This window comes from Alternaria triticimaculans (assembly GCF_023758025.1).
Source record: "Alternaria triticimaculans strain BMP 0046 chromosome Unknown scaffold_6, whole genome shotgun sequence".
NCBI classification, from domain to species: domain Eukaryota; kingdom Fungi; phylum Ascomycota; class Dothideomycetes; order Pleosporales; family Pleosporaceae; genus Alternaria; species Alternaria triticimaculans.
In genome coordinates, this window is record NW_026055963.1 from 1049754 (window position 1) to 1063259 (window position 13506).

Sequence of the window (13506 nt, forward strand, 5' to 3'; positions counted from 1 at the left end):
AACACGGAGGTACACAGACCCCATGCCTCACTTTGCTCCGTCATAGCTCCACGCTGCGAGTAAAGTCAATCTCATCAACCTATGCTGCATGCGACGAGCCCGAGGCAGCAACTCCTTGGGCAGGCACTGAGGGCCCGCTGCGGTGCCCAGTTGGCCGTACCACGACATTGCGCCCATCTGTCTCGGGCGAGCTCTAGCGCCGAGTAACAATCAACAACAATCAGGGACATGGCGCAGAGAGGCTGGAAGAACCCCTCTGCCGTCAGAGCTACCCAAATATAGTGTACCAGATAGCATCCCGGGCGCCCGTCACAGCACACGGTGATTGGCAGCCGGCCGCTGAACTGCCTGGAGAGACCCCTGTAGCCAAGTGGAGATGTTTGCTGATCGCGGCGTACGCAAGTGTCAACCGGCTTATGTAGTCCATCGGTGGTAGCGAAGGCGTGCTTTAGACTGTGCAGCCACGGAGCCATCGCATGTTACCTCGCGCCCAGCATTCGGTACAGTCAACGGCAGAAGGACCTTGGTACCTACGAGCATGGCGTGGTAGATATTTGTTGAATCGGCTCTATCGGGCATCGATTACTCTGGTAGGAAAGCTGCTCGTGATTGAGATCCTTGATAGCCGAAACGCACAGCACGTCAGCCACAGAGCGGAGAAGTGGTGAGAAGCGGGAGCATGGGTTGAGGATAGGACGGAATCCGTGTATCTGAGGCAGCGAATTCAGCGCCCCGGGATATATCTCCGCCGTTAAAGCCCGCATGCTGCGTGTTCTACCTGCCATGGCTGTACTCCTAGGCATGCGTTGTTCTGTCCGTAAATTTTCAAAAGCCAATTGACAAGGCTACATCACATGTTGCATGCCGGGTAGCCAAGGCGGCTCCGTGCCCGACCTAAGCCAGCTGAAAGATGACTGCCAGGGCCGCTACGAACTCCAGAGGCTTTTTGCAGACTATCGAGACCGTTGTGCCCCTCACTCTAGGAATAGTGGGCGCACGTTGGAGTCCATCTGGCAGACGGCTTGCTGGGCGAGCTGTGCGTGCAGAGCTTGACGTGACTGTGCGATGCGTGCTGACCCGCGGGAACACAGAGATGCGAGCAACCGGGACAATCCTAGGAGCACATCATTGCTAGAGCGCCTCCAGACGCGTGGTGCAGATCCGCCATCTGTGCCAGTCCACAGGCGCAGCAATGGGTTGTCATGTTTGATGGGCTGTCGGCGTCGACGCCCTGATTGGCCGCCGCCCGCTCCTTCCAGAACCGCCGCCACGCCACATTTGGCATCCCACGTCAAAATGTTCTCTGCCTTGGACAAGCAGCCGTAGCACCGCACGAAGCAGAGACCACCGCTGCCCCGCTATTACACGCTGACTACGTGAACGCACGAGATAGGATTGCCCGCTCGCCGACCTTGCCAGCGCCACGGTGACATTGACTGCGGCCGACATCGACTTCGTCACCCGCCACCATGGAATCCGAAATCAGAACCCAAATCCCGAACATCGACCCTGTTCTGTCAGAGTACTCGGCCGGGTACCTGACCCATGCTGCCAACCAGTTCACTTCCGACACTGACCCAAATGCCCCCTCCCCACTTGAGGAAGCCGCTGCCACCGTGAGCGCTCTGCTCTTATCAGCGTCCGGAGATCTCTCACCTCAGAATGAGACGAGTATCCAGAACCTTGTGGAAAAATTCATTTCCCGCCTGAACGCCGCCAATGGCACAGACAGTGAGCGGCGCCAGATGGCTCCTTCAGCCAAGAAGCTCGACCAGGCTATCCACGTGGGCTCGTCCAGGAACATCTCCTCCACGCTAGGTCTTGCTGGCGGCGCCGTCGACCTAGAATCTGCCAACACACGTAAAGTTGAATCCAGGGTCGATCGCAAGAAACTTGAAAAGGCCGAACGCAAGCTCCGTGCGAAGCAGGACCGCAAAGAATTCAAGAACGTCGAATATGAAGCTTCTCGACTTCTCAATGAGCCCAACGAGGCACAAAGCTATGAAGAATTCTACATGGCTGTCAACCCGCTGCAGTTGGGCGAGGCCAACAATAAGAGCAAAGATATCAAGATCGATAGCTTTGACATTTCTATGCCTGGATTACGCATCCTTACAGATAGTTCCCTGACACTCGCATATGGCCGCAGATACGGTCTGGTAGGTCAAAACGGTATTGGTAAATCCACCTTGCTTCGCGCCCTCGCCCGCCGTGAGGTCGCTATTCCTACGCACATTTCGATTCTTCACGTGGAACAGGAGGTAAGTCACTTCATGCACTACGCAAGTCCCATGACTGACTGCATCAGATTACTGGTGATGACACACCCGCACTACAGGCTGTCTTGGACGCCGATGTATGGCGCAAGCATCTCCTTCGGGAGCAAGAGAAGATCAGCAAGGAGCTAGCTGAGCTTGAAGAAGAGCGTGCTAAGATGGCCGACACCTCCGCAGATGCTGCCAGGCTGGACACTCAGCGTGAAGGTCTAGATACCACTCTGAGCGACATTCATGGCAAGCTCGCCGAGATGGAGTCTGACAAGGCAGAATCTCGAGCAGCAAGTATCCTCGCAGGTCTTGGTTTCTCACAAGAACGACAGCAATTTGCGACCAAGACATTCTCTGGAGGATGGAGGATGCGTCTGGCACTTGCACGTGCGCTGTTCTGTGAACCTGATCTGCTACTGCTTGACGAGCCGTCGAACATGTTGGACGTCCCCTCTATCACCTTCTTGGCGAACTACCTCCAGGGCTACCCAAGCACAGTACTTGTCGTATCTCACGACCGAGCTTTCCTCAACGAAGTGGCAACCGATATCATTCATCAACACTCTGAGCGACTCGACTACTACAAGGGTGGCAACTTCGATTCCTTCTACGCTACCAAAGAAGAGCGCCGCAAGACAGCAGTGCGTGAGTACGAGAAGCAGATGGCCGAGCGCGCGCATTTGCAAGCTTTCATCGACAAGTTCCGATACAATGCTGCCAAGTCTTCTGAGGCCCAGTCTAGGATCAAGAAGCTGGAGAAAATGCCAGTCCTCACTCCACCAGAAGCAGCATACTCGGTACACTTCAAGTTCCCAGAGGTGGAGAAGATGTCACCTCCTATCATTCAGATGAGTGGTGTTACCTTTGGGTACACGCCCGACAAGATCCTGCTCAAGAACGTCGACCTCGATGTGCAACTCGACTCACGTATTGGTATCGTTGGTCCCAACGGTGCTGGTAAGACGACGGCTTTGAAGCTGCTCATCGGCGCACTTTCACCTACCACGGGTCTCATCTCGCAAAACCCACGCTTACGTGTAGGCTTCTTCGCACAACATCACGTTGATGCTTTGGACCTGAACGACAGCGCTGTCGGATTCATGTCGAAGACGTACCACGGAAGGGCAGATGAAGAATACCGTCGTCACCTTGGTGCCTTTGGCATTACGGGTATGACTGGATTACAGAAGATGGAACTGCTGTCAGGAGGTCAGAAATCGCGTGTTGCCTTTGCATGCCTAGCGCTGCAGAACCCGCACATTCTCGTGCTTGACGAGCCGTCTAACCACTTGGACATCGAGGCCATGGACGCGCTTTCGGAAGCACTGAACAAGTTCCAGGGTGGTGTACTCATGGTCAGTCACGATGTCACTATGCTGCAGAACGTATGCACAAGCTTGTGGGTGTGTGACAACGGAACGATCGAGCACTTCGATGGAACCGTCAAAGATTACAAGCGCCGCATCACAGCGCAAGCAAACGAGGCGGGAGTTGTAGCGAAGCACTAGATTGGGTTAGGATATAGAACAGGTGATAGTGATGATTCACTATCCCGTATTCTGGCGAAGCTAGATCTGTATAATACACTCATCATGGTTCTAACAAGAATAATCTACATGCATGTCGCAGCTACCGTGATGCGAGGGATATCACATCGCATTCCGAGGTTGTGCCTGCTCTTCTGCTCGAAAGTTGGAAAGCACGCTAGGGTCAAAGCGGACGCCTGGACTGATTAACCACTCCGCGTCCATCGCGGCACTGGCACCTCATCACACGCACAACACCTCCCGCCCAGCACAGCAAGCAAACATTTGCGTCCCTTTCACCTCGACCGCTGCTCCACCTAATGCGCGTAGCTGCCTCGTGGTGCCCACGCGCTCAGGTTTAATTGACAGCGGCTACTAGCGCGCTTGCCCCTTCGAGCTCATCATCCGGTCCTGTCCAATACACAACCACCGGCACCTTGTCGCGCACGCAGACTTCCAGTACAGACGGCTTGTCCGTAGTCACTCCTTTGCCTCCGAATCCCACCCAGCGCGATTCCTCCCGTCCACGCTACGCCGTCACCGCTCCCGCCAGCAGCACCGCCGCATTGACGACAACAGCCGGCGAATCACCCTACCCACCTCCCTTCTCCTCCCTCTTCTTCCCGCCCGACGACGCTGAGGAACGCGACAAGCTCGGTGAAACCGCCGAAGACGAATCACCTCCCGCATTCACATCTGCGCCTGCCTTTACCGAGTCATCCTCGTCCGCTGCTGCTGTAGCTGCCACCAAAGCCGCGCTCCCTTCCGATACCAAGGAAGGCTCTAGCAGCAAAGACCTCGACGACGGAGAGCCGCCGCCTCCCTACAGCGAAGGATCCAGCCCACTCGAGTCCTTTACATACGTAATGGCATCCGCAGGAGGTCCCGCGAGTATCATTACTCAGGTGTCGCAAACAACAAATGCAGGACCGCCCATCAACACCCTGGGTGGATCAGACGAGAACATCACTCTGGAACTGAGGTACGGAAATGCATCGTCACACGCGACACCAAGGCTAACCCGAATCCTAGGGGCACGCGGTTCACTCTATCGCGAGACGAACTTCTAACCCTTCCTGAATTCGTCCTCCTTTCCCTCTTTCCCAATGGCCTGCTCCCTGATGGGCACATGAACTCCTACCACGATGGAGACGTATACCCAGTCGACGTTGGTAACCCCATTTCTTCTTCCTCACCCCTTCCCTCGACCCCAGTAGCTAAGATCTTGTACCACCTCTCCAACCCCGCATTATACTTATCTGACAATATCTACCCTTCACAGTACGACCCAAACTCCCTACAGTACATGCTGGAGTTCTTCCGCACTGTAGCCCAAACCATTCCCGCATCGCCTCCATCCCCGACCGCTGCCGAACATGCTGCCGAGGCTGTACCCATTGAGCCTATGCATGGCTCTGCCAGGGACATGCTCCAGGACCGCGCTGGTATAATTGTGCTGCGAGAGGACCTCGACTTTTACGCTATCCCACCGCATCGCGACATCACTCAGCCTGAGATGATCGAAGTCAAGCGGGCTGCAGGCGAAGCATTGCTGAGACAAGATGGCATTTTCTCAGGTCTCAGGAAGAGCGAAGAACCAGGAACTACGGAGCAGCACCTGATCGAGATGTTGACTGCAGGGTGAGCATACCACCTGCAAATCAGAGAACAGCAGCTAACAGCATGCAGTGGCTTCAACCACGACGACCGATGGGGTCACCGCGCCGGCGAGCCCAACAAAGCCGTCATCTGCAGCATCGCGCTTGCACGCCTGAGGACAGACATCAAGGGTAACGACCTTGCTAACAGCAACGCTGTCGGAATGGCGCAGAAGCTGCTCCTCTTCTGGAGGAAACCCGCTCGTCGCTGCTGGTGGGAAGGTGTCGAGCTTGACAATGTCAGAGGTGTCGAAGGCAAGCTCAAGGTGTGGATAAGGAGGGTCTGGACGCTGGAAATGGTATGTTTACCCTAACGGATGCCCACAGCTTTTACTGACAATACCCAGAGCGTTATCGGTCTCCGCTAAGGCACTCGCTGCATCCGGCGTTCCGTTTCTCGAATTTTGGTGGCGTTTCCCTATTCACTCTTGATATTCCGATCGCGGCATCATTACCGCCGATGAAAAGCACCGGCTGGCTCATCGTTTCCTACTGTTCTTGATACCTCTCTACTTTGGTTCATCATCACCCACCATGGAGACTAAGGCAGATGTTCTCCATCCCATAGCAAGCGTTGGCATCATAGGGCATTTTCAGTTACATTGTTTTTTTCTCCAAGATAATCTATGGGTCAGGAAGGTACATATGCTTTGTATAGCAGTAGTAGTAGCAGACAGCAGGCGGATAATCTAGGTCCGCATTAAATTGTAATATCTTTCCTCAGTACGTACATTTGTTCGCAACTCCAAACTACGCGCATCGCATCAGCATTACAGTTCTCGCCAACCCCTGTCCCATCTCCACACCCTTTATTCTACTGTACCGAAATCAGCCTCAGATGTCACCACGCAGTTCTCTCGTGGCGTCATAAACTTTCCGCATGTCTCAACCCCACATGTCACCAAAAACGTCGTGTTCCTGTTGAATAAGCCAGGATCCCCGCAAGCCATATCCATCTCACCAAAACTTCCCTCCGATCTATATTGGATATGCAAGACCGCGTGTAACCACGCTGTAGCTTCCCTTTCTTTCCCCACACACGCACAACATGTTACGAGGCTGGAGAGGACGAGTCTAACGTTTCAAGTTGCTCAGCCTCGAATTCGCCATGTCGTGGATCCAGTTACCCGGTTCTGCAGGCAGGGGCGAGGCGGAGGCGGAGCATGTTGTGGAACGGGGTTGGGGCAGGGATGTTATTGTCTGTTTGGTCTGTGAGATGTTGGGGTAGTTGGACGTGTCGACTTTTGAGGTGGGGAGTCTGGTATGTCTTGCCTGTGGGGAGGTGTGAGGAATGGAATGAAATGGAAAGGGTATGAATTGGGCATGTATCGCTCGTGTAGTCTTCAGAAGCACGAGCAAAAGCCCTCGCTTCCTCGACCAAAAAGCTCGTATACTACCAAACCCCAATGCAGTTGGCCGTTACGAACGGAGAAACCCTCCATCGTGCTACATTCCGACACGATATATCGGTCCTCCCGCATGAAGAGCGCGGGAAACGCTATAGCAACCACCGTTCGCCTCTCAACCACAGCAAGACCAAACTTACTTCTCAATCCGATGTATCGAACTTTACCTCGCCTTGTCAGACTATGCAATGCATGGGATTAAAGCTACATCGGCCCGCCATGCCTGCGCATAGCAACGTGTCGTCCGTTCGTACATTACATTGCAGGAGCATACCTGACACATTCTTTGCTGCTGTGACTTCCTTGCGTCCACTGTTACTGCATCATACACACTGCGTACTGCGTATGCTGAGCGGGAAGTATCTGATGTGGCGTGCATGCAGCGACATGTCCGATCCTATGTTAGCGGCGGAACATGCGTCTCGTAGTTTCTTTGCTGGAATGTTGGGCAACGTTGTGAGTGTGTACGATCGTCTGTTGCGTTTGACGTATGCGTGCGATACGGCATGGATGTGGAGGACGCGAGAACGAATAACGTTTGGGCACTGCAGACGTCAACATGTCAGAATAAACGCAAGCAGTACTTCTTGCATCTTCGTGTGAGGCCCGATGAGAGTATGCCTGTGTTCGTGGCGAAAGTTTATGTAGCTGTACGTTGATCACGGGAGAAGTCATGGATCGACGAAGTGTTTGTTGAGGCGGGTATGGAGGCCCGCCGTTATTGTTCATTCTTCAGTCCACCGTCAAGATCGGTGGCCTGTTACTGTTCTTATGCTGCGTGGATAACGCAGTCTATCTTATCCATATCTCACTCTTACATAGGGTATCATCATCGGTATTGACCATGGTTGAAGGGTCAAGTAGATGATTGCAAACAACGCCTTTTGAACGACCAAACCCCGCCGAGCCCCAGGCTCGATGCTATGCCGTTGAAGACAGACAACTTTTCGAAGTGGTATCATCGAAGTTCATAACGTCGTGTTGAAACTTCCCAAACGCTGGACATTAAGAAATCTAGTAACGGTAGATGTCGCTCTTGAAAGGACCCTCGACAGGGAGACCAAGGTACTCGGCCTGAACGTCGCTGAGCTTGGAGAGCTCAACGTTGACGTGTGCCAAGTGGAGAAGGGCGACCTGCTCGTCGAGAATCTTGGGCAGAACGTAGACACCGACATCGAGCTTACCGGTCTTGCCGAACTCGATGTACTTGTTGCCGAACTCCTCATCAGAGGCCTTGTACAGCATGATCTGGGCAAGGACCTGGTTGGTGAAAGAGCAGGACATGACGAAGGAAGAGTGACCAGTAGCGCATCCCAAGTTGACGAGACGACCCTCGGCGAGGAGGATGATGTAGCGGCCGTTGTTCATGAGGTAGCGGTCGACCTGGGGCTTGATGCTGGTGACGGACTTGGCGTTCTTCTTGAGCCACGCAACGTCGATTTCGATATCGAAGTGACCGATGTTGCAAACAATGGCGTCGTTGGGCATAGCCTCGAAGTGGACACCAGTCAGGATGTCACGGCAACCAGTGGTGGTGACGAAGATCTGACCCTGAGAAGCAGCCTTCTCCATGGTGGTAACCTGGAAGCCGGAAACGGCAGCCTGGAGGGCGTTGATGGGGTCGATCTCGGTGACAATGACACGGGCACCCATGCTGTGGAGAGCCTGGGCGCAACCCTTACCGACATCACCGAAACCAGCAACGACGGCGACCTTGCCAGCAATCATGACATCGGTGGCACGCTTGATACCATCGACGAGCGACTCACGGCAACCGTACAAGTTGTCGAACTTGGACTTGGTGACGGAGTCGTTGACGTTGATGGCAGGGACGAGGAGACCCTTGCCCTTCAGCATGCGGTAGAGGTGGTGGACACCGGTGGTGGTCTCCTCAGAGACACCGTAGCAGTCCTTGAGCATCTCAGGGTACTTCTTGTGGACGAGGGCAGTGAGGTCACCACCGTCGTCGAGGATCAAGTTCAGGCTCTTGCCGTCCTTGAAGGCTGTGAGTTGCTGCTCGAGGCACCACTCGTATTCCTCCTCGGTCTCGCCCTTCCAGGCGAAGACAGGTACGCCGGCGGCGGCAATGGCGGCGGCAGCGTGGTCCTGGGTGGAGAAGATGTTGCACGAGGTCCAGGTGAGCTCAGCACCGAGAGACTTGAGGGTCTCGATGAGAACAGCAGTCTGGATGGCTGGGGTGGGTTAGCACTGAGATTGTAGGATAGAAGGATAGACATACTCATGTGCAGACATCCAGCAATGCGGGCGCCCTTCAATGGCTGGTCCTCAGCGTACTTGCGGCGAGTCTCCATCAGACCAGGCATCTCGTTCTCGGCGAGCTCAATCTCGCGGCGACCGAACGCCGCAAGACTGATGTCGGCAACTTTGAACTTGTGGGCGGGGGCAGACATTCTGGCGGTTTAATGTGATGTATTGGGGGTATAGGGAGGGAGAGGGGTGAAGGGAGGATGAAGAAGCAAACGTCGAGGGAGAAAAGTGGGAGGAATAGCCCCGCGCTCTAGCAGTTGTTGACGCTAGTGGACCCTTAGACTTTGCTCCACATCGGCACTTTACTGCACCAAGACAACTCACCGCCCGACAGCACTGCTAGTACGTGTCACGGAGGATTTAATGCGATAGGGTAGGGGGAGGATGAGTAGCAGACTTTGGCATTATTTGGTAGTTCACACGGTAGATCCATGGTGCTCATATTCATGCTCATAGTTCACTGTCTTGTTCAAACCCACGCTGCGGGGCATTGAAACGACACCCTGTTGATCGCGACGCGCCATCCTACTGATACCAATGCAGTAAGCCTGGTCGTAAGCACCGAATATCACCGAAGTGGCCAACTCGGGCCAAACGCTAAAAGTACAACATCCCGATCTCTTCGCACTCAAGTGTAGTGAGGCACTTGGCCTTTATCACCCTCAGTTCCCGCCACCAGTGGCGAGACACCATTGTCAATCTTCTTAGGGCCAGGCCTCTTGAAATGCGGCTTCAGTGGCTCCCAGCTCTCCGCGTTGTAGCCCTCTTGTATCTTCTGGCACTTTGTGAGGCCCCAGTCTGTTACGCCAATCATGAGGCAGCTTTCGAACATGAAGGCCATGCTGCCCTCACCGACCTTGTTGGGCTGTAGGTCGACATTGGATGCCTTCTCGTGAGTCGCAGCGTCGGGTCCATGGCCAGACATGACATTGTGCAGAGAAGCACCAGCCGGTTGGAAGCCTCCACCAGTCTTCGCATCGTATTGACCACCGATGAGCCCCATGAACTCGGACATTGTGTTGCGGTGGTACCATGGTGGTCGGAAAGTGTTCTCAGCCACTAACCATCGCGGTGGGAAGATGACAAAGTCAGCTACTGCGGTACCTGGCCGGTCTGTTGGTGCGGTGAGCACGGTGAATATGGACGGGTCTGGATGGTCGAATGAGATGGAGCCTATGGTGTTGAAGCGTCCAAGATCGTACTTGTACGGGTAATAGAGTCCATGCCATGCAACCACGTCGAATGGTGTATGCCTCTGCTTCGCAGCGTAGAGGTGTCCGGCAAACTTGGCGAGGATGTTCCATTCGGTTTCGGTGTCTTCGTCGAAGTCGGCCACTGGCGCCTGGAAGTCTCGCGCGTTTGCGAGGCAGTTGGAGCCAATGGGCCCCAGCTCAGGAAGCGTGAAATGGCCCTGGTATAACTCCAAAATGTAGCCTCGCACCGGGCCTTCTGGTAAGGTGACACGGTACCGAATGCCTCGCGGTATGACGCAAATCTCATTCGGACGCACAACGAGGCGCCCCAGTTCCGTCTGGATATCGAGCACGCCGTGTTGTGCCACAATCAAGAAGTCGCCATCGGCCGAGTAGAATGCCTCGTTGGCTTCCATGTCCTTTCCTGCGGCATAGATAAAGTATCCGACGCCTGACTTCATTGTAGGGTCACCCGCACCCGCCACTAGATGGAGTGAGTGCACCCAGTCCACCGTCTCGTCGAGATCGAAGGGATCCCATCGGAGCTGGTTTGGGATGTAGTGTATCTTCTCCCACGGCTTGTTCTCGGGGTTCGTGTTGAACGTCTTGGACTCGCGGGGCTCGAAGTTGCTGTGTCCGCAGGAGGGCAGGATGCGGTAAAGCCATGTTTGCTGGTTCTCGTGTCGCGGGGCTGTGAAGGCGGTGCCCGAGAGCTTCTCGGCGTAGAGGCCATATGGAGGTTTCTGGGGCGAGTTTGCGCCAATTGGAAGCGCGCCTTCTACTGCTTCCGTCCTGGAGATTGTTAGTGTATGTCGTCACAGCAGGGCAGTCGCGCCCATACTCATGGTAAGAGTTGAAGCCATTCTGGTATCGATATTTCTCCTTGAAAGCGAACTGAGTAGACGGCATCGTGACGTTGGTGAGCACAAGATCAATCAACCAGAGAAGAGCCTCTGTAAAACCAACAGTGGACAATAATCAAACACGCGCGTACGGCACCAGATGCGTAAATACCCTTCGCGGATGTTGCGGGCATGCAGCATCGCAGTAGCCGTGGCAAGCTGTGGCTCGGCCATCACGCAGGCGCGAAGTCGCGAAGTGCGGTAATGGGCGGCTTCAGATTCCGTCGTTTGTCGCGTCGCAGCAGTAAAGCGGAGAAGAAAGCACCGTCGATAGAGCGCGCGCGTCGGCTTACCCCACAGGCGGAGAGCGCATGACCCCTGTCTGTTGGCAACTGACGGAATCTTTCCGAGCCCGCCTCATCCGTCACAAACCGGTAATCCATCAAGCACCACCTGCACCATGGCTCAAGGATTGAGACTACGGGGCCGAGAAACCGAGCCTGCAAGTTTCCGTAGTCCTCCCGTTGACCCTGACAGGTATACTCGTGTAGCAAGAATTATTGCGTACAGACAACAATCATGGCTTCGCTACGATCTTGGTTCAGCATACCTCGTGGCTCACACTTCTCACTAGCCAACATCCCGTTCGGTGTCATCTCGACAGCGTCATCTCAGTCACCGCGGCTGGCAGTCGCCATCGGAGACCACGCACTAGATCTCGAAGTCTTTGCTGCAAACAATGGCTTCTCCGGTCTCTCCACGATACAGCCACATCAAGCTGTCTTCTCGCAACCATCGCTGAACGCGTTCGCAGCACTCGGCCGCCCAATCCACTCTGTGGTCAGAAAGTATATACAAAGCGTCTTCTCTGTCGACACAACATACCCCGATGTCCTGAAGAACAATGCTGCACTCCAAAAGCAAGCTCTAATACCGCTCAAAGAACTCAAAGCACATCTTCCATTCAAGATTGGCGACTACACCGATTTCTTTGCGGGCATGAACCATGCCTATAACTGTGGCGTCATTTTCAGAGGACCCCAGAATGCGCTGCAACCAAACTACAAACATCTTCCAGTCGGGTACCACGGACGCGCATCTTCGGTGGTTCCATCAGGGACACCTATCCGGCGACCCAATGGCCAGATACTGCTCGATCCCACCGCAGAGAAGAAGGTGCCTACATTTAGCCCATGTAAGAAGTTGGACATTGAACTGGAGCTAGGTGCTTTTGTCTGCGGGTCAAATGAACAGGGAGTGCCAATTCCGATCGAGAAAGCCGAGGAGAATCTGTTCGGCGTTGTGCTCATGAACGACTGGTCTGCGAGAGATATTCAAGCCTGGGAATACGTACCCCTGGGGCCATTCAATGCGAAGAACTTTGGCACCACCATCAGCACTTGGGTTGTGCTCGCAGATGCACTGGAGCCGTTCAAGACGAAGGGGCTGGAGAATGATGCGGAAGTACTGCCCTACTTGAAGGAGAAGGACGAGAAGAGTGTATACGACATTAACCTCGAAGTCGATGTCAAGAGTATGTACATCTGCGTATCATCTTGATTACCACGTACTAATCGTCTTCAGCGTCAACCGGCAACAAGACAACGGTATCGAAAGTAAATGCACGAAATCTGCTCTGGTCATTCCCGCAGATGCTGACACACCACACTATCACCGGATGTCCGTTCCAACCCGGTGACCTGCTGGGCTCTGGCACCATAAGTGGAAACTCCCCAGCCGAGTACGGAAGTTTTCTAGAGCAAAGCAACAACGGGAAGGAGACTATAGCTCTAGAAGGTGGCGAGAAGAGGACTTTCTTGGAGGATGGGGATGAGATCACTATTCGAGGAGTATGCGGGTCAGATGAGGAGGCTTTGGTTGGCTTTGGAGAGTGCGTGGGTCGCATTGAGCCGGCGCTGAAGTTAAGCTTTGCTTGAGCGCTCTGATAGTCGTTGAAAGTTCTCAAGAATCAAAGTCTCATCATCTCCGAGCTTTGTGCGAGCGGAGATACCAGCAGTACAAACATGTGCTGAGTACGATACCTGATCCTGTGCACAAGGAATTATTCCGCTGCTACAATTTTTGGAAGCCTATCCACTATGCGGCAGAAGTCACAAAATGACGCAGCCCGAGATCCGCATGTTCTTGCAGATAGATGCTTTAGTGCAAAGTTTGAAGCATCCGGTGAGAACCTGAGATGGATGAGCCTATCGGGTTTCAGCGCGTTGAAGGGTCGCAAATTGGCAGGGGCCGCGCAAGAGGCCGACAATACTACCTACACCACTGGCATTTAATCTTGAGGCTCTTTCCGCTATCAGAGTTCGATGTGAGTGCCAAAGAGCTCCA

At 54.2% G+C, this 13506-nt stretch overlaps 4 protein-coding genes across 4 annotated transcripts; 2 read left to right on the forward strand and 2 right to left on the reverse strand.

The window, feature by feature from the left end:
- Positions 1-1469: 1469 nt before the first annotated feature.
- Positions 1470-5819, forward strand: J4E78_005230 (uncharacterized protein; the record flags this gene model as incomplete). The annotated part of the gene is made up of 6 exons (XM_049365852.1): positions 1470-2261; positions 2309-3760; positions 4246-4775; positions 4826-5434; positions 5483-5750; positions 5799-5819. 6 exons carry the CDS (start codon positions 1470-1472, stop codon positions 5817-5819), a joined length of 3672 nt encoding a protein of 1223 aa, XP_049222567.1.
- A 2052-nt stretch (positions 5820-7871) lies between these two features.
- SAH1 (S-adenosyl-L-homocysteine hydrolase) lies at positions 7872-9268 on the reverse strand (the record flags this gene model as incomplete). The annotated part of the gene is made up of 2 exons (XM_049365853.1): positions 7872-9049; positions 9097-9268. 2 exons carry the CDS (start codon positions 9266-9268, stop codon positions 7872-7874), a joined length of 1350 nt encoding a protein of 449 aa, XP_049222568.1.
- Positions 9269-9753: 485 nt separating this feature from the next.
- J4E78_005232 (uncharacterized protein) lies at positions 9754-11227 on the reverse strand (the record flags this gene model as incomplete). Its single annotated transcript, XM_049365854.1, has 2 exons — positions 9754-11110; positions 11160-11227. The coding sequence occupies 2 exons, from the start codon at positions 11225-11227 to the stop codon at positions 9754-9756; spliced, it is 1425 nt and encodes a 474-aa protein (XP_049222569.1).
- A 512-nt stretch (positions 11228-11739) lies between these two features.
- On the forward strand, positions 11740-13097 carry J4E78_005233 (uncharacterized protein; the record flags this gene model as incomplete). The annotated part of the gene is made up of 2 exons (XM_049365855.1): positions 11740-12694; positions 12745-13097. 2 exons carry the CDS (start codon positions 11740-11742, stop codon positions 13095-13097), a joined length of 1308 nt encoding a protein of 435 aa, XP_049222570.1.
- Between the last annotated feature and the right edge of the window lie 409 nt (positions 13098-13506).